Here is a 20,818-nt window from a genome sequence, read left to right as displayed (position 1 = left end):
TGTGTGGGCGTTGTTCCAGTAATCACTAGCTTCAGTCTGAGGTAGCGGGATGTGTTTCCTGAGCATGAAAGGAAACACCCCGCACTCCTTATTTGGAAGGTGCTGGCTCCAAACAGGAAAGATGGCACAGACAATAATCAGCAACTCTGGGCTTCAAACCAGCTCCTACAGAAACCAATGGGTGGCGTCACACCTCGCTACATCCATCTTTATATACCGTCTATGGCCTCAACTCAGTCCTCTCAGGATGTGGATCAATCCTGCCTCCTTTGCCAAGAGTTGCAGGACTTAATTCTAACCTTAATAAATAACTAAATAACACAGTCCATAGTGTACATTGCAACTGTTGTTATTTGCCATTTTCCAGAGAAGGTTATATAATTCTGCTCTGTAAACAAAACAAACTAAACATGTGCAAAAAATGAATGACATTGTCTTATAATTACAGAAACTACAAAGACTACTACCAGCACTAGTAAGCTAGTGGTTTGTGGTGGTGAAAAGCATTACAGGACTTCGGGCAAATTTACATATTCCCCACTGCATTCACATCCTCACTCGCTCTCCATCTGCTCCCTAAGACAGCAGTTCAAACAAGCCTGGCTCTGACCTTGTCACCTTCAGTGACGGTCATGGAAATAACAAGCAAGCCATCACATGGCTGGTGTGGATATTAAAATAGGAGTTAGTGTGAAACTACAGCTCAATGAATTCTGGATGACCACCTGATTATTTGGGCATTAATATGGCATTACATCTATATAAGAAAACTTACACACTTGGCGGAGCTCTGAACTTTACTGAGTGTACTCTTCTAGTTTGAATATGTGAAGGGGACATGTTCAGGTAAAAAAAAGGGTTTTAAATTGCTCTTTAACTATCTATTATACTACTAGGCATTTGATTTATGGAGTTTATTGTTAGTACACAGCCTGGTAGGGAACGGTTGCCTTATGAGACTCATTTCAGGACAGAAAGCCCTTCTCCTCCTGGGCAATTATTTTTTCAGATATAGTGTGGATATGCTAGTTATTAGTGTGAACTAGGCGGTGGGGGTTACATCAATTGCCATTTTTCTCAATCAGTGTTATTTGGTTGGAGGCGCAATAGATTATGGGTCATGTCAGCTTCCTGTCAAGGTGGTAGTTCAATTGTTCTCTAGAGCATATACATTGTATTGTAAGATCAATAAAGACTAAGGTGACAATTGTGCATGTTCTACCAACAAGCCTTTGGATCTTCCATTTTCTCAGTAAAAAAAAACGCACCACTCTATTCAGTGGGCAGTTTAGTAATCAAAGCCATTTATCAGCTCAATGTGCGCAACGTCATATACCTCTGGAGAGCATGTAGAGTCCATCCGAATACAATCACAAAGTGGAGAGTAACATAGCAGGTTACGTTCTGCAGAGGCTCAGAAATAGCACAATATCTTTACCAGAGATTGTTTTGAGCTCTTATGGATGTGCACTACCTACAGATGATGTCACCTCTTGGGTCTTATAAAATATTAACTCTACTACCTTGAGGGGAAATGGGTTTGAATGGGAATAAACAAAAGTTTTGCAATAGCTGGGGACTCTGCAGAATGAGCACCTCATTGTCTTTTTAAGATGTTTTCTGAGACTGAAACATAACCATAATGAGCAAGAACCTTGTTCTCAAATGAGGCCCTTTTTATTTGATGGAGGATAGGGAACTCATTGGAAATTAAATGACATTGTGCCCTATGATTGCTTTATGTAAAAATGTATATTAGAATTACTACAAAATTCCTTACAATTTATTCAAATGTTTAATATCTTATAAACATCCAAATGTAATATATGAATTTGGTTACACTTGTGCACATACTGCACATAGACATGGGCATATGTGCATTGAAGCTCTTCCCATTAAACCGAAGCCCATCCTGTCAGTTAAATTTGATCCAGTGTAATCCGTGTCAACCAGATACATTTGTACATGAATGGACATTCTGCATCCATGTGCATGTGTGTAAATAATCTGTATGTGTGTGTGTGTGTGTGTGTGTGTGTGTGTGTGTGTGTGTGTTTTGTTCATGCATGCACTTGTTTGTGGTCATATTGTTGCACTGTATGCTGAAAGCAACCAGCAGATAAACAAGTCACTCTCTAATTATAAAAAAAGTATGCTCATTAGTCACTGAGTAAACAAGAGGAGGGAGAGGAGGAGAGGTGCCCTCGTTTAAAGGAGCAACCTCAAAACAAAGATATTAGCCTGTAGGGCAAAACGTGACCAAACAGTATTTGCAAATAATTATTGATAACTGTTTTAATCCGCTAACTCAGTATAACTCATGCAGTGTCAGATATCAGTCATAAAAAGTTCACTAACATGTGTAGTTTTGATTGTCTAAAGTGTCTTAAGTGTTAACGTATCTCCCCCTGCTTCAAGATGCTAAGTTTGGCTAAACCATAGACTTTATATAAAGATGTACATAGCGAGGTGTGACGTCACCCATTGTTTTGCATTGTAGCTGATTTGAAGCCCAGAGTTGCTGCTTATGGTCGGTGCCATCTTTTTTTTGTGCTAAAATTGTGCCAACAGGGCAGGAATCATAATCCAGTAACACTAAACTTACCAAAATATATTGCGAAAATAGTCAAGCAAGTTTGACTCGGACTATTTTCGTCATTGGTGGTGTTTCACTTCAAGGTGCTTCTGCATTGGCTTCAGCCTCAAGCTGTGGTAGTTGTCGCCTGGGGCTAAACACATTTCAGACTGATGAAACTGATGTTAATCTTCTCATATGACTGCTGATGTAGTAAATAAGCATATTTCCCAAAATGTAGGATTTTTTTCTTTCTTTTTTTGTTTGTTTGCAGCTTGTATCTGTGCAATATTCCTTAGTGCAATACACAGCAAAAGCATTTTGTTATTTAGATGTTATAAGGACATGTAGTAAGCCTTGGCTCTGCATCTGCTTGGACATCTCTTGAGGTAAACTTCAACGTCATGTCAGCATGTCAGGATTTTACTGTAAACAATGAAAATGCGTGGCTGAGAGGGTGACTGATATGTGCAGCTGGGTATGTCAACCACGCTGTTACACCACCTCAGCAGGCGATGACTGTGCTCTGAAGAGATGTGTAGTGAGTATTCCCGGGAGACTGGGAACACTAATATGAATGATTGAAAGACATAAGAAACAGGGCAGGAGTAGAGAGTGGGTAGTGGAGTGGCGAAGAAACAGAAGTGGGGATAAAAAGAGAGATGGAGGGATGTAAAGGGCAGCGTGGGGTGGGGGGGGGGGCGGCTCAGAGGTACCAAGAGTGAGAGAAAAGGTAAAAAAAGAGGGATGTAATCCATGATCCAGATGGAGGGAGGCTTGCTGTTGGGAGCAGCAGGGGATTGGGGCTCTCAGTTAATGTGACGGGCATGCTGGGTAAAAATAGCCCGGGGAAGCTGGGCAGGAGACCTCTATGATGAATAATACACAGAGGAGGAGGAGAGAGGAGTGGAGTGTGGAGAGGAGGGGGCATTGGTTCACTTTATTAATAATATAATTAATTACAGGAATTCTGCTTTCTCATTACCCATCTAGTCTCTCTAATGACAATGATGAATGATGCTGAGTCTTTTATTTTTTACAGTTGTTTATATTTTTTTTTAAAAAGTCGATATTTGAAGGTTGTAGATGAGTCAAAACATGCCATAACTCATGTGAGACCACAGAACAGAAAGCATTACCAAACTATCTGGGTCTTAGAGAAGTGAGAGGAGGAAATGTGGGGCTTTTATCCCGACTGTATCCACAGAGACACTGGGATATGCAGTAAGCTCTTTCTCTCTATCAAATATTCACACAGGGGAGAAATGCATTGTATAACACGGCTCCCAGTGGATCAGTCTAAGACACTTTGTATTGTGCATCAATACAGGTACACTTTGTTCTATAAATTCAACAGGCAGCACCCTTATAAATTTCATTTCCTGTCAATGAAAAGCTCTCAGTTCCTCATTACTTAACACTGCAGACGGTCATAATCCAGACAAGGATGTTCCAGACAAGACAATATAAATTAAGAAAACATCAGTGTGTGTTTTGTGGACATTCTGTTCGTTACACAAGCTTTTCGCATGCATTAAAACCTTGAATTTCTTGCAGAGTTACAAGTAGAGAGTAAATATGACACTGAGTTTGATGTAGAGCTTTTGTAGGTTTTTTTTAATCACTTCCTCCATCAAACTGAGGTCCAGGGTTAAACTTCCTTCAACCTTTCTTTAATAAATGAATGTGTCTGGAATAGCGCTCTGGCCTCGCAGAGCAGTCACACTCCACTCACTTCATTGCACGGAAGAAAATATCACTCCAGAAAAATGGGAAACCTAATCCATGTCAAATTCAACAATGACAGTGTGTTTCAACCAGAGTTCCTTATTGAATACTAGCAGCGGCGTCAGCACATTGTTTGAGCTTTACTTGTGAAAAATTGATTGCCACGAGCATTATGTTGCTGAATGAGTTTGTTTACCCTGTTCAGTTTACAAAAATGATGGGGGAGATGTTGCAGCCACTCAGTTCTAAACTAATCACCCTGTCTCTCCATAACACAACAAAACAAAGATGGATTTGTCTCAGTGAAAAAGGTACGACCGATCACAGTGTCCGCTGTTTGACTGACAATTGCACAGATTGACCGTAATGCCTTGCTAATTGCCAGTTCAACTCTGTCGGGTGGAGAGCTTTACTGTACGTCTGTACATATCTATGAAAGTACTGCAGCGTAATCGTAATCTCTTTAATAAAACCAAAGTCTATTACATGGAAGCTGAGTGTATGAGGGTCCCGTATGGTGCTCTGAAGTGAATGGGTCTTTGAAGGCAGCGTCTTGAGGCACTTGAAGATGGACAGAATCCATTTATGGTTAGGTTGACTGCTTTAATCCATGCTCGGTCGTTGCTAAATCATCATTTTCTTCCTCTTCCTTCTTCTTAATTATTCTCTGGAACATTTTGTGGCTTATGTAGACTTCAAAGGCTCGGATAAAATCTCTTCTGCATGCGTATATACGTGCATATATACTGAACAGCATATGTGTGCGTGCTTGCACACTTGTGTATACACTTGTGAATACGTGTGTAAGGGGCAAGGGAAAAGGGGATGTTTAAGTGGTGCGGATCTACAACCAGGGGCTAAAAATGGACTCAAAGTGCTTGCCATCCTCTTTTCCTGCTGGATGTGAAACAGACATTCAAATATTTAAATGACAATGCTGGTGTGACATTGAACCCTTTTAGCAGATTTATCAACTCAAGTAGAAAGAATGAAGGGAGCCAAAGTGAAAAGTTTAAACCACTGAATACAGGAGGGGAAAGAGAGAGAGAGAGAAATGGAAGAGTTTCTGCTTTGAAATTTAAAAAGCTATTTATTTGAAGTTCTGTTTAGTGGAGCATGCCCTGCACAGAAAAAAAAACATCATTACACAAATATATGAAGCTTGTTTATCACATCGCAAAGGCTACAAGAGGATGCTACAAGCTCTGCAGTTGCTTTTGTGGGCAGAGTGCACAGCAGGAAGTGTGTGGATTCAAAATACTTAGTTTTTCAAAAGGGGTGTTTGAGTTTATTTGTGACCTAACTAAACCTATGTTCGGTACCTTGACCATGAAATAGCTGTTTTCAGTCCGCTCATTGAGAGAGGCATGCAGGGGAGCAAGAGACTTATTTAGATGTTTAAAGGTACAAAGGATGAATATGCCTATTTAGGAGGGTGCACCCAAATACAAGATATTATCTAGATCTTTGAGTATATTAAAGGATAAAGCTGGTGTTACTCTACTATATTTATTACGGTCAATAAAGAACTAACAATGCTCTGTCAACATTTTTTTCCTACTCTATCTGTAGCACTCACTCGCCCAAAGCCCATTGATACCTTCAAACAAACATAGCCAATTTTTTTTAAAGGCTCAGTAATTTCCTTAAACAGTTAGCACTGTAGTTTTTACATACAAACAGGAGTAAACTGTGTAATTGTTTGGGACTATTAATACACATTTGGTGCTTTAGTGAGTGTTTACGGCAGCGGTATGGTGTATATGGGATTGACTCTAAATAAAACAAGAAAGCCCATATTTATTGTAACAAAGGAAGATGTCACACAGTGCAACATTGATATGTTTTTAATTTTCTTACTTTTGGACAACAATGGAGTTCTATGGCAGAGACGAATAAGCCATATCAGACTTGACGGCAACACTGGCAATGTTGTTAGTAGGTTTTGGTCTTTTCATGGGATTTGTTGACAATAAAAAAAGTATAGAATGTCATCTGCCTTACCCTTAAATATTTATGAGTAACCAGTACAACTTCTAAACTGTCAATGGGATTCAATGTATAAGAGCAGAAATCCATCAGTCACTATCAGCCCTGAAAACCTGATTACAGTATTGGCTCCATTCTTCACACAGAAAAACATTTCTAAATAGGGAACTTTGATATGTGATTGATAGTCATTTGTCTTATTAGTGTTGACAGGGATTGACTTCCCCTCCTCTGTGAAGTGTTGAACAGTGCAGGACAGTTACAGCTGAAATCTGTCCATTTCCTGAATTTTACACTGTTAAACCTCCACAGACTTCATTGCAGGTGTCAAAGAAAAAGGATATTTATGTGCAATAAAAATTTCAACCAGAACTGGATACAAAATACTCAACACTCAGTTGGTAAATGGTTGGTTTAGGTTGAGAGGTGGTGCAGCTGATCTGTTGTTGTAATTCTGTGGAGCTCAGCTTTTTTTCTCTAATTAATTGTGACCTTTGTTACCTACACATATTTTACTGTTACAGCTGTTAGAGCGCACATGTAACATTTAACGCATCGTTGACACGGTCCTCACTTGCTCTTTTTGCCGCACCGGTAAACACAAGTGCAATGCGGACCTTGTATTGTGATGTTTTGTGGTTGTCAGTTTGTGTATTGACACTCAGGTTATTGATACTCTGTCAGCGTTCAGCACAAATAGCTTTCAGTTTATGGCTGTTTCCTCGTGTACCATTGAACTGTGCACCATGTTTGCCATGACAACCAACACCACGTGGCTTTTTTGTTTCCGGGGTCTTCATTGATTTTATTTTCATCTAACTAACCGTCTTGACGTCCTGAAAAAAATCCTATGATTTTTAGATATTTTTAGAGACTGTATTCTAAATCAAGTAACTTTAAGATACAAATGCAAACACAACACACAGTAAACAAACAAATATTTTCTTTCCTGCAAAATGAATGAGTTAACATAGTAATAAAGCATGTTCTATACAACATTGCAAAGACAACCCTGAAGTTCTTCTCCTTCTCTGTAGCAAATTATTGGAAATGCTTTATTGTTACTCATTTTGTCTTAAAATGCAATCTAAACAAATGCCAAACAAGAGCCAACCACAGATCTTACAGCTGACTGCAAACTGACAATAAAAATATGTATTCTCATTTAATTTAGACTCACAAGCTCTCATGACAGTGAAAACAGTCTATCGATAAATATGTTACATCTTTGCTGTATCTCTGCTCTTTGTTTTCATTGATTTAAGGTTTGACCTTGAACTCTGCAGCTTTCTGGACAAAAAAGAAAAGAAAAAGCTATTTTTCACAAAGCCAATAACAAGCACTAACACAATACACGCGCTGTTTACATCTGCCAATCCGACGTTGTACACGGTGGCACAAACATCTGTCAGGATGAAGAGAACTGTGGGATAATCTGGCACTCGGTGAGAGATTTTAACGCCGGTGGGTCGGGTGCCAGCCGCCGTGTCCCAACAACAAGGGGGTTGCGAGTACGGTGTGGAGCGAGAAAAGGAGTAGCTGATTGTAGCGCCATATTAGCTGACCCCAGATGTGTACTGAACATCAAATCCTCTGCAGTAATTCCACTCGCTGCTCCAAATACCAATCGAGGGCTGCTGGTTGCCATGGCAACGGCACTCCTGTCCAATATAGCAAGCAGTGGGTCTGCCAGTCTCGTTTTCTCTCTCCTTCTCTCTCTCTCTCTGTCTCTCTCTCTCTCTCTTCTTCTTCCTGACTGTTTTATCTTTGTGTCGCAAATGTAAATACCACAGCATGGATTTGCTGCGCTGTTTGCTTTCTGTGTGTGTCTATGTGTGTGTGTGTGTGTGTGTGTTTGTGTTACGACTGGCCCCATGCTGATAGCCCATATTTATGGACCGTGCCTTTAATGTACTGTAAGTAGGGGTTGAGGGATTTTTCAGATGCCAATGAGTCCTGCTGGCTCTGATCATGTTTGATGTGATCCAACAAGATGAAACATTAGCTTTTGACTTTCAATCCCAATTTGTGAGGCTAGATTTGGGAGTAATCAGATATCTATCTGCTTTTTCGTCCGGGGAGCATTGTGGGTTCAGCTGCACTTGCGCTCCATTTATAATGGTTAGTCAGAATTCAGACAATGTATATAGACTATTGATCAAATATGCTTTAACAGTATTATGTATTTACACACAGAATCAAATGAGATGTTAGTGATATCTGTGTATTTGATGTAGCACGGTGAGATCATTCCTACATTCAAAGTGGTTTTTGTTCCACTTTTTTCTGTCTCTTGAGAACACCCTCCTTTATGTAATTCATCGAATGGCGCTAGCCTATTTGTGCTGGTGCCTTCTCTAATCAGATAGAGATTCACCAGACTGCCCTTTTCCACTTGGCTGCTTGGCCGCTCATGTGCCAGGCTGTGGTGCCCACTGCCAGAGCTCTGCCCTCTTCCTCCCCTCCTCCACCTCATGCTGCCTACACCAGGCACGCTCCTTTTCACCTTGCCTGCCCGACAGCCAGGCCCCTAGCAGTCGACTCTATGTTAAAACCGGTCACAGGAAACAGTTGGACAGAGCAAGTGGGGAGCTGATAGAGGCAGCTGTTAGTCTCCGTCGGTTGTGAGCTCTAAAGTCTGTCCGTCTGCTATACATGTAAGGTTTTAGTTGATATTTAGCTCATCCAGGACCAAACCTATTGCAATGTCCCCTGATTATACAGTAACACTGCAAAGGATTTGTAATTAACTGTTAAGTTCTTCATGTTTACGTGCATAGTGAACTCAGGAGAAGAGGAACATCATCTTTTTGCATTCAAGCGTATAATTATCTTCTTCTTCTTCAAAATATGTAGTGTTCCTTTTCAGGGTTACATCTAAATAATATCTGACTGATCAGATTTTTTTTTTTAAAGCCCTTAAGATTGAAGTGGTCAAGTCTTTAGTTGACAAATACTTGAATTTAAAATAGGTGCATCTTATGATTTCTAAAATCTAACACATCATCTGCTTGTATTTCCTCTGTCCTGCATCCTCCATACAATATCAATCACATACATGTGGATCACGAGGTAAAATGATAATACCTGAACAACAAATCTAGTGAAAACGTGTGATCTTATTCAAAATTTATTGATTATCCGAATTTAAAACCATGCACACTTGCATGTTTATTTGAACCTTTATTACAGTTTTGGAAAAATCTGTTCTATTAAATGTCATACTGCATTAGCTGCTCGTAACTGTGGATTTATAGACAACAATCTTCAGGATTATTCCGATACTGAAAACAAAACATCAGATTCAAATCGAATGTATGTATAAAATATAGATGTGTTATGATTTGACTGAGTTATGAGGGGAAATTGTGTGCCGATTGTGAAAAAAAAGAATACTGCCTTTCAAATTTGGATGCTGTGCACATCTGTTAAGAGTGTGTTTGTATTTGAATAATGTATTCACATGATTTCCCTAGTATCTACTGAAATGTGTGTAATTATAGGTTGTGGAACAATATGATCATTCTGGTTACACCTGAAATAAATGTAAGTCAGGATGAGAAATGCTTGTATATCTCGTACTGTGAGAACCTGCGCGGTGCGTTGATTGAACACCAGCCCTAGGTCATGCTTAAACACAACAACGCTGGACAGATGTTTCAAAGCTCTTGCTTAGATCACTCAGGCCATTGGGAATATCTGGCCAAGAAAACACAGCCACGTCTTAATCTGCTTTCACAGCTAAGCATATTTAGCCAACAGGATTACAAGCATGACCATCACAGCGTGCACATGTCAGTGGAGAATATCAAATCAATGTTTGGCGAATGCATAAGCCTCTTATAGATCCACAAGGGAAAAGCACATACCAAATTATTTTGAGGTGTGAGGACTGATGTCCGAGTCGGACGAAAGCACTTTCAGAGATTTTAACAGCTCACTAATTAGTGCAGCTAATTATTCTTTCACTTATGAGCTCGTGCTTGTTCAAGGGTGACGAACGCAGCCCACGGAGGCACGGGTGGAAGGTCTGAAGCATGAAATTTACTGTACTGTGAAGATGTGGCACAAAATATACACAACTACAACATTGTTTTTGTACAATGCGAGTTTTTACTTCAAAATGTAATATTTTTGAGTAGCAGCTGAAAGCACAAAATTATAGTTAGTAGGTAAAAGGATAAGAAAGTAGATCTAAGGTTTAACAAAAATACAAAAATAAACATTTTCAAATAGAGCATTTTTAAATAAACAGATAATTGATTAGATAAATAAAACATTATCTGCAAATAAAGTTTTAAACTACTGATGAAAGCAAACATAAAAATTGGAATTTATCAATTTTAATTTTCCGCAGCAATAGCTTGACAGTACTCCACTGGATCTACACAAACAGAAGTAAATATCTCTCATTAGTTCTGAGGTGCAGCTCTCTCCGTGTGTGACGTTGGAGCCGGGATCCTACACACAGGATGAGAGTAGGCTAGTATGTGTACCGCTGCTCTATGACTGAGAACAGATACCACAGTAGTGAGATGAATCACTCTGCAATTCTCCCACATCTCATTCGCTGCCAAGGACAAGCCGAATCAGACCGGCAAAAGTCAGAAGGAGAGGAACTCCGCTGAACCTTGTTAAGCCATCGGGTGCTAATGAAATCTTCAGGAGTTTTCCTCAAGTCGGTCTTTCTTTGAGTGTTTTAAATATCAAGATAACACCATTTATTAGATTTTACACGCATCACTCTTCTCAGTCCCACTTGGAGCACAGAAACCTTCCTCTGTAAAAAAAAAAATAAAAAAACAAACAAAAAAAAAAACACACATCTATTTTAAATGGTTTCCTTGACTACACGGTATCCTAGGCACATCCATTAAAAGAACACTGTGACGTTGACGCTGGTTTTCTTCCCTGAATAATAGGAGAGAAAAACTGAGAGGAAGGAAATGTGAATCTCTCTGTACAGTTATTTTTTTTTCTCTGTCCAAACCCTGTCGCAGGAATGAGAAAACAAAATGTTTTACCACTGTAAGGATTATTAGGATTCAACTGTTCAATCCATAGCGCGAGGCCGTGCAGGAGATTAGGGCTGACAAGACCTTTAGCCATGAAGAAAGAGCGGTTTTATGTTGAGCTCGCTGAGGCGTCAGGGGAGAAACCATCAATGGCGACACAACTCCAGTGGCAGCACCCATTGTATTGATATTTGCGGTGCCGACCTGCCTCGGGGGGAGTGCAATACGGGTATGAGGAAGAGCAAGTGGCTTTCTTTTTTAGCGTGTCTGGAAAAGTGATAAATACACTCACCGCCACATTTGACTCAATAGAAAGCAGTTTGGGGGTTCAATTGGTCTGGTTCAATTCGATTAGAGGTGTACACAAACAGCCTGGACAATTGCACTCCGTCAATCTAAGCCTAATGCCGAAGGACAAGCCTCCACGCACTTGAACGCCTCGTCACTACTTTCCAACTTTGAAAAAAAACAACAAAAAAAAAACAGGCACACCTACACAGACACTCTATACAGAGACAGAGACTGTGAGAGATATGGAGAGATGAAGGTAATAAAGAGAGAGCAGTGAAGGAAGAGTTCAAACTGAAATAATGGCTTCATTAGATGTTTACACAGTAAGCGATATAAATGAGCGGACATGAAAATAACATGTAATTTTCGCATCTTCACGAAAGATGTATTTGGCACGCTCTGTGCTCTAACAAGCATCTGTAGTGGATTTTTCCGCCCGCACTCGCGTCATAAGAGCAGGTTAACGAGAGCGGTGTTGTTTTGTACAATTCTAGACTTATGAGCCTTCAAAAATCATTAGGACGCGATGGGAGATTTGCAGGCAGCTATGCGACATTGCCTATCTATTACAGCAGCTTCCTTCGCTGGAGACAAAATCAATTTCAATTAAAACCGACGTTGGCCAAGACAGGCCCCAACTTCTGGGCTGAGAGACGGGTGGAGATAGCAAGTGACAGCTTCAACATAAGCTGCTGACAAGCACACGGGGCATGTATTCATTTGACTCAGAGGGTAGGAGCAGATGAGCACTTGGACCTGCCCGACGCAATAAAAGCTTCAACGATGCATCGATCAAAGCTTACCTAATCCATTTCCTCATGGGTAACCTTTTGAGTTCTGTCTCGAATTCTTTTTTTTTTTTTTTTAATCACATCATTTTTCATTGCTCCGACTCCAGTCGATATGCACACAAAACGCAAAGGTAACAAGCAGCATTTTTCTTTCTACTTTGATCAGATTTTTAGTAGGAATTTGGTCATTTGGGGGTTATTTGAACTGCATGATGCCAATTTATTATTATTTATCATTATTGAAAAATTGAGGCACACTTTAAATACGCCAATGGTGTCATTTTTCTCTTCTCTCTGTCCAAACTGTCCAATCCGTTCTTTTGTTTTTGAAGCGGTTCGTCTGGCAACACAGCCAGTCACAGTTATCTGAAAGCTCTTACCCACAACACACTGGGAAGAATCCTTCAGGCTCCCACTATGCTGGCTTGAAAAAGCTGTTGTAAACACAGGAACATTTGACAACCCGGTGGAGAAAATATGGACAGCATCTATGGAAAGAAGGGGTTTTACAGGCTCAATTTTAATTTCAATGCAAGTATTTGATCATTTATAAAGATTAACTGATATGAATCAGAAAGATCCTATAAATTCTGTGTAAAAAAAACATGCTTTCCAAGTAGCTCTGTATGTGTGTGCGCCTGCTTGTTGGTGTGTGCGATCTGCCTCGGTCGGCTAGCTTGTTGTTCCCCAATCACATTCATACTTCCAGCAATACGGTTCCTAAATAAAAAAAATCCACACTTAAAGAAATGTCAGACTTTACAATGTTCAATGTTGGCTGAAATCTTTACATTTGCAATATGAAAAACCTGCAGCAGCACCATGCACACATGTAAGAAGTTACCCACAGGAGCAGTCAACCCAAGGTGGGTAAGCAACTAATACTACATCCAAAGAGGACCCTAACTCCTCCTGCTCTGGGAAGCAAAACTGAGCCGTTTTGCTTACAGGGACACGCGCTGTTGACAAGCATCGTTGAAAATACTTAATTTAAATGGATGACTCTGACCCAGGAAGCAAGGTAAAAAAACACCCAGTCAGCAGCATTTCAGTAACAAATTCATCCTTTTTGGGGACTGACCAAAGAGATACCCAGTGTATTACTGCTCATGTTTCCTGTTGTTGGTCTGGCACAAACTTAATTTTCTAGTGATATTTCTGATGCAGGGCTTCAAATACAAATTGAGGAAATATGGATTTTTTTTATTTGGTTACTCAAAACTAATACGCTTTAATGAAAAAGTCAAACAAATACCATTTAATTTCCACCTTAATAAATGAAATCACAGCTGAATTGAATGCTAGCGAGTTGGCTTTCAATCACAGTTTTTATATAGGACTGTAGATCATGTAATGAATCATCCGACTGATCATATCTTGCACAAATGTGACTGCATGCGAACAAACACATAAAGTGCATTATTTCATCCTCCGAAAAACTTTTAAAAAGACGAAAAAGGCAAACACAACTTTACTTTGCAATCTTGGATTACTGTTAGACCAGAAAGACAGGTTATGTCATATTTTAATTTTAGATTTTACCCACTGAATTTTCAACTTAGACACGCAAAGGATGTCTGAATAATTCACAGGAAGAAACAGGACAACAACACTTAGTGCGCAACAGTACAACTCTTAGCTGTCATCTACAGTAGTGAACAACAACTCTTGGTTATCAGTGTCTATTCAATTTCAATTCGATTTTATTTTATTTATATAGCGCTAAATCACAACAGAAGTTATCTCAGGACACTTTTCACATGGAGCGGGTCTAGACCGTACTCTTTATTTTTACAGACATCCAACATTTCCCCATGAGCAAGCACTTGGCGACAGCAGCAAAGAAAAACTCCCCTTTAACTTGGCTACAATTTCTGGGTTTTTCAGCCACCGCAAATAACATGTCACATATGTCATCTGGCATAAGTGGGTAATCCGTGCAAACTGTGACAGGCTATTATATGGTCTTCAGGGAAGACAAACCCTGACCTTTCATGCTCGTGGTTGGCCATGTTGTCATGTCAAGTGCAAAGGGGTCCCCGCAATCTCCTCCCATTCACATATACACACACACACTCACAGCAAACACATAACATACTATTGTTCACTGTTGCAAATACACATTCACACATAGACAACCAACCCCCAATCATGCAATCTCTTTCATTAATAAACTATGCCTATGCCTGGAGAGGAGTTCAAGCATGAAAGACAAAAGCATTACATAACGCATGCATGGAATTCTAAATCACAGGCTCGGCTTTGGGTTTTCACAAGTGGGAGTGTTAGCCTTAAATAGCTTGGATTATAATGAGGGATGCTTCACACTGGGTTTGCCTCATCCAGTCTTGCATGCCTCTGTGGCAGGGGTGGGATAATGTGCTGCTAACTGCCTTCAGATAGTGAGAAAACTAGACCTCTAGAATAGACATAAAGTGCCCTTTTATTGTCTTTTCTTTGAGGGTTAGGCTGGTGATATTCTACATTTTTCTTACATTGACTAAAACCAACAATGAGTTGATTGTATTAACAAGTATCTCACGTAAAGCTAGAGCCTGATTTAAATTGTTCCTCCGTGCCATACACTTCCATTGTTGTCAAAAACACATCAATGAGCCACACTGTTACATTGTGACATGTCCCTTCATTGCTATCAACACAGGCTCTGTAGTTTATTTTGAGCAGATCCCATACAGCGTTCTGCTGCTGTAAACACTCACTCGACTACCAAATGTGTATTAATAGCTCCCAACAACCAGCTCTATTTACTCCTGCCCGAGTAGAGCTTGCTAAAAACTACAGTGCATCGCAATTCACAGAAATTACTTAGCCTTTTTTAACAATATATTCAGAACTATGATTATGAATGCCCAAGATGACATCTTCAAATGTCTTGTTTTGTCCAATCAACAGTCCCAAATCCAATGATGTTGAGTTCACTACCATGTATAAACACAAAAGAGCTTCAAATCTTCACATTTGAGCAGATGCAACAAGCAAATGTTTGTTTTTTTTCCTTAAAAAATGACTAAAACAATTATTCGATTATCAAAACAGTTGCCAAATCATTTTCTGTCAATCGATTAATTGATGCAGCTCTATTTGGAACCCGTTTTTACACATTTATGTTTAAAAAATGTATGAAAGTATTGAGAGACTGACTAAGACACTGTGGTCTTTCAATGGGACTGGTTGACAATAACGAATATATTTTTTTAAAAACACCAGCCTCATCCTTTAATGTAGAAATGACCATTATGTTTTATTGTCAAAGAACAAAAGTCCTGTATTTTTAGAATTGTTTCAGCCCCTTTTGCTCAACTCGCTTCTGTCTCAGCGTTAACGTCTCTAAGTCATCTGGATCTTATCATTTACATCTCCATCTCCTCCTGTGTGGTTTTTAGGCTTTAAAATACTAATGATTCTCATCAATACTAATGATTACCAGTGTTTCCCCTAGGTTGAGTGGTTTGGCCCGGAGGGAGGGGTTCTTTTTTGGGGGGGAGGAGGGGTGATTAGCAGCCACACATTTCTCCGTTCTCTATTTCTCTGTTTCTCTGTTTAGCGTCGTCAGGTTAGGCTAACCCATTGTTGCTAACTTCAGAGCTAACCCCTTCACTTTTCCAGCAGTTGGGGAAACAACAGATGTGACTTTTCATGATCTTGACAAGCTGCAGCGTTTATCGACTGACACACTGTAGTCTGTACTGTACATTTACTGTCAGATTGACAACTTACTGCAAACCTTTTCCTCTGCTCCGCTCGCATTCATCGTCACTTTTCTGACACTCGCTCTCTCACTTAACCACTCACTCACTCACGCTCTGCCCTATTCCTTAAAAGGTGCTACGCTACCTGGAGTTTCCAAGGCAACGACACAGATGTTGACTCACGTTTCAAAACAGCGCTGCTCAGAGGCTCTAAACGCTATTGATTTGCGAATGAATGGGTTTTTGGCCTGGCGGGGGTTCTTGGTGTCCTGGCGGGCTGCCAGGCCTGTACTATTATAGGGGAAACACTGATTACTAATATACAGTATAATATGTCAGTGATATATTTTACATTCACTAATAAGGGATACTTCACTTTAGAAACCTGTTGGTATCATTTTCAATACCATCATAAATAGCAAGTTATTATTTTTTTATGGAACTAGCAAAAGCTATTAAGTTAAAGTTATATAAAAGCTGTGTTTTTATCTCATAAAAAGGGTCTCTTCATATTTATCACCAATATTTACAAGATTTGCAAATGAGGTGGAGGGGCAATCCAGATGTTGTGGTAAAAGTGCAATATTCAGTCCAGTGCTTCGGAGGTACAACCACTGGAAATATAGTTAAATCTCAGTATTATTTAGAACCTGCTACAATATTTGTAAAAATCATTGTCTTACATTTCACCTTCCAAATACTACTGGTGTTATTTTGGTCCAGTTTTTTTCTGATATACTGTAGTTCCTATAACTGAAACCTCACAACAATTACGTGCAAGGGAAAAAAAAATGTTTCTGTTGTTCCCCTCCAAAGTTTCTTCCAAAATTGCTTCTTTACAGTGGAAGTGTAATAACTGATGTGGTGATATAACAGTTTGCCTTTCAAAGAAACTTCTCAGAAAAGTCTTTTCAGAACTCTCTGAACCTTTCTTCATGAGAAGGCAGGCCTTCCATCACCGAGTATTTAATGTAGTACTGCTGTTTTTACTGCTGTTGCTTCTCATAGACCCAAATACAGTCTGATTATGGCATATGACACAGATGGAGTTTTTCCAGGGTAAGTTGTACCAGGCCATGTCATGAACAACCGCAAGCAATCGAGCCAGGGTAAAGTGTTGAAGGTGTGCCGGTCACCTGCAGCTCTTCATCTAAAAGCTCACTGGGGTTTTTCTGCTTCTACTATTCCTCCCTGCAATATTTAAAACTGATGTGCTCATGTTAGTTGTTGAAACTGGGGCCTTACTAAAAAGCTGAAATAGAAACGTCAAGTGGCATAAAACAAACTGGTGAGAGTCATCCTCGGGCTTGAGCCAAGGAGTCATGTTGGCAGGTGTCAGTTCTTACAACTTCACTGGCTCTCAGTTGAGGACAGAGCACGTCATATTCAATTAAATATGTTTTTTAGAATATTACATGGAAGTGCTCCCAGCTACATCTTAAATTATTTTAAGAAGGTGGTTGAGGTTCAGAGTCAAAATACCAGAGCCAGTGTAGCAAATTTAAAATCTTTATAGACTCAAGTCTAAGATGGGTGAGGATTATTTTCTGTATTCTGGGGTCGAGTAATGGAATAAGTTGCCTTCTTTAATTAAGTATGAGTCAAATCCTTCTAGCTTTAAGTCAAAGGCTAAACAATGGCTGTTAGACAGTGATCCTGAATAGGATGATGGTATTTTAATGTGTTTTTTGTGTCAAACCTTTTTATTCACTCATATTTGCATCTTGAATTAGTGTCACAGTAACTTTTGTCTTTTATGAAGTGATATATTAAGAGCCTTTGTTACCTTTCATCTCGAATACTTCCTACAAACATTTTATTGATTGTCTGTTCTTAGGATTCATCTACATTTAGTGCTTATCCTTCAATATTTCTTCATGTCAGGTAATATAACACCATCTTGTGAAATGGTTGATGGATTGTGAAAACACCGGGGAACGATGGCGATAAGTCCAGAACTTTGTCAATCTATCCCTGACAAAGTCTGACATGTTGTCTTTTACAATATATTACAGTGTTGTCAAACTGTGAGACCAAATAACTCAGAATATTTGTTGTGTAGACCATTTGAACTGAAGAATAGCACCACGAACACACCTCCGTTAACTCGGTGATAAACACAGTGCATTTCCTATAACTTCTTCATATTAAAAGCCCACCAAGATTTCTCATACATTCATTTATTTGTGGTGACCCGCCACAATATCAGCATTGTCCGCCACATATTAATTTTCCATTTTTGGAGCTGTGCACCCTACTCTCACTCTCTCTCACGAACACGATAACCGGCAGCATGCACCTTTAACGTTGGTTTGTCGTCCACTAGTAGAACCAAAGAAGAAGAGGAGAGGCGTGTATATATGGTTGTTGGCTTTTCCCGGCTTTTTGTTAAATCAGTTTTGGGACGAAAATTGGGATGAGAGTTAAAAAAAAAGGAAAAAGTGCACAAAAACCAAACAAGTCCAACTCCAGACAGCTTTCTGGGCTTGTTAGCATGTTAGCCTGTGACTGTGTGTGTGTGTGTTGATGGTAAATTTGTTATTTTTTTAATTTTTTAATTTTAATTACATTTTTTTCACACCGATGCTCCCCACCCGTAGTTCCAAATTAGAACTGGTTCAGATTCAGATTCCAAAGGAATAATCAAAAATTTTTAATTTGGATTCTGCTTATCGGTTCCTAAACACAATATAACCCTTTAATATTGCAAACAAAGGTTTATCTGCAATGATGTGGCGATCTTCCAGGACCCGTCCTTGTCACACATCAATTCAACAGCGTGCAGACACCCGTAGCAGGCAGGCAGAGTGTGGCCCACCCGTGGCTCAGTGGCAGGCTGGGTAAGGTGCATTGTCATCGGACCGCTGCAGGCAGCAGAGCCCGTGGTTGTAGCTGGAGGGGGCTGTGCCGCTGCCCTCCCAACTTGAACAGCCGCTACTTTAAGCGCATACGGGCTAGCATGCACGGTTAACGTCACATCAGTGGTGAAAGATGGATCAGGGTGAACGTTCATAAGTGTGGCTTCACTTTATTAAAGAAAATGACGACAAGGCAAAGTGCAATGCATGTGGGAAGCTAATTAGTTTTAAGTCAGGTTGCACTTCAAATCTGACCAAACATTTAAGGCACCACTGCGTCAATCTGAAAGACTGTATCTGTGTTTGATGTCTTGTGGTCTCCAAGCCTGAGTGTGACATCAGCTAGCAGAGCCAGAGACTCCTGGCTGCGACACACCGTGTATGTATGTAGGTTACTGTATTCCTGTTGTCACGGTACAAAAGCTAAAGACGCTCTAATTTCCATTTCAAGGGGCCTTTACGCTGTCACTTTTCTCTTTTGACTTATGTTGTTCAGCAACACACAACTCCTCAGCTGCATTCAGACTAAAAACAGTCATGTGTAAAACAATACAACGGGCCGTGTTGGTGTGGTCGTGTTATTTAAAGTGCCGGTGAGACAATCAAATATGATCCAGCGAGTCCAGTTGGAGTTACAGATAATTGCGTTTAAACACTGCACAGCCATTTGTAATAATCACAAACTGGATTTTACAACTCTGTAATGTTATCATGCTGCAACCCTGTTTACTGGCGTGCACATGTGGAACGTGTCTGTGTGAACTGGCCTTTACAGTGACAGCACACTATGTTATTGAGGGAAAGATGAGACCGTAAGAAAGTAGTCAAAACAAAAACAGACTGTTCAGTAAAAAGATATTGAGTTTACTTATCTTAATGAAACAATGAAAGCCAAAGTAAATGCTTAAAAGAATAAACATATTTTTGTTATCTAAACATTTGACCTCTTTTTTTTTTACCATATTGGATATTGGATATTGGATCGATAAGCAGAATTGGGACTCCCACTGGTTTCCCTGAAGGTAACTTCTAATGTGAAGCAGCAGCAGCAGGATATACTGGATTTGCATTGGCAGTAATTTCACACAGCTCCGATACAGCTGAAAGCAATTATTTAACACTAAAATGATAGAAAGGCTAATATCAGAATGTCTGAACAAAACATAGAGAAGGAATCAAACTCCAAACCAAAGAAATTCAGTTATAAGCTACAGAAGCACTGAGAGCTGAACAAAGAGAGACTTTTCAAATCTGAGAGGAGACCATTGTGGGATGTGAGGCCCCAGTGGAAATTATGGCTTAGAGTTGTTCAAGTCTCACTTTCAATGTCAGTCTAAAAGTCTACTCCAATCATTAGTATTCCAGTCTGAGTTTGGTCACCAGATCTTTCTTGAACCGCCATCAAAGCACCAGAATCTCCCCAGACATGACCCAATGCAGGACACAAATTCCGGCCCTCTAACTCTAATACCGTTGTAGTCTGAAACATTTTCTGTAATGCTGACCAAAGGTTAAAGGGACGGGCAGGATTGAGCAAGCAAAGAACTAGATTTCACTTCTGTACACACAACATCTGTCTGTCCTGGGAGAGGGATCCCTCCTCTGCTCTTCTTGAGTTTTCTTCGATTTCTTCCCTGTTGAAGGGTTTTTTTTAAGGGAGTTTTTCCTTATTCGAATCGAGGTTCTAAGGGCAGAGGATGTTGTATTCCTGAGGCCGATTTGTGATTTGTGATATTGGGTTGTACAAATAAAATATACTTGAATTGAGTTGACTTAACTGTGATATACACATTGACAACTGTATGATATTTAAAAGCATCAGTTACACTGGAAAGATAAGGACACATATGGACCTGATGAG

At 39.8% G+C, this 20,818-nt stretch overlaps 1 protein-coding gene across 3 annotated transcripts in view; it reads right to left on the bottom strand.

Moving 5' to 3' along the window:
- Window positions 1-20,818, bottom strand: part of slc12a5a (solute carrier family 12 member 5a) — a 180,498-nt gene that overhangs the window by 137,783 nt on the left and 21,897 nt on the right. For 2 of the 3 annotated variants that reach the window (XM_042407043.1, XM_042407044.1), the window contains exon 2: window positions 12,770-12,877. The exons of the other annotated variant lie outside the window; for it this stretch is intronic. In XM_042407043.1, coding sequence (XP_042262977.1) covers window positions 12,770-12,877 — 108 coding nt within the window. The remainder of the gene's footprint in view (window positions 1-12,769; window positions 12,878-20,818) is intronic. 3 annotated transcript variants of the gene reach the window in all.

Source organism: Thunnus maccoyii, chromosome 3, assembly GCF_910596095.1.
Source record: "Thunnus maccoyii chromosome 3, fThuMac1.1, whole genome shotgun sequence".
Classification (NCBI taxonomy): Eukaryota; Metazoa; Chordata; class Actinopteri; order Scombriformes; family Scombridae; genus Thunnus; species Thunnus maccoyii.
The sequence above is the reverse complement of the archived record's forward strand: the minus strand, read 5'-3'. Positions and strand labels throughout refer to the sequence as shown.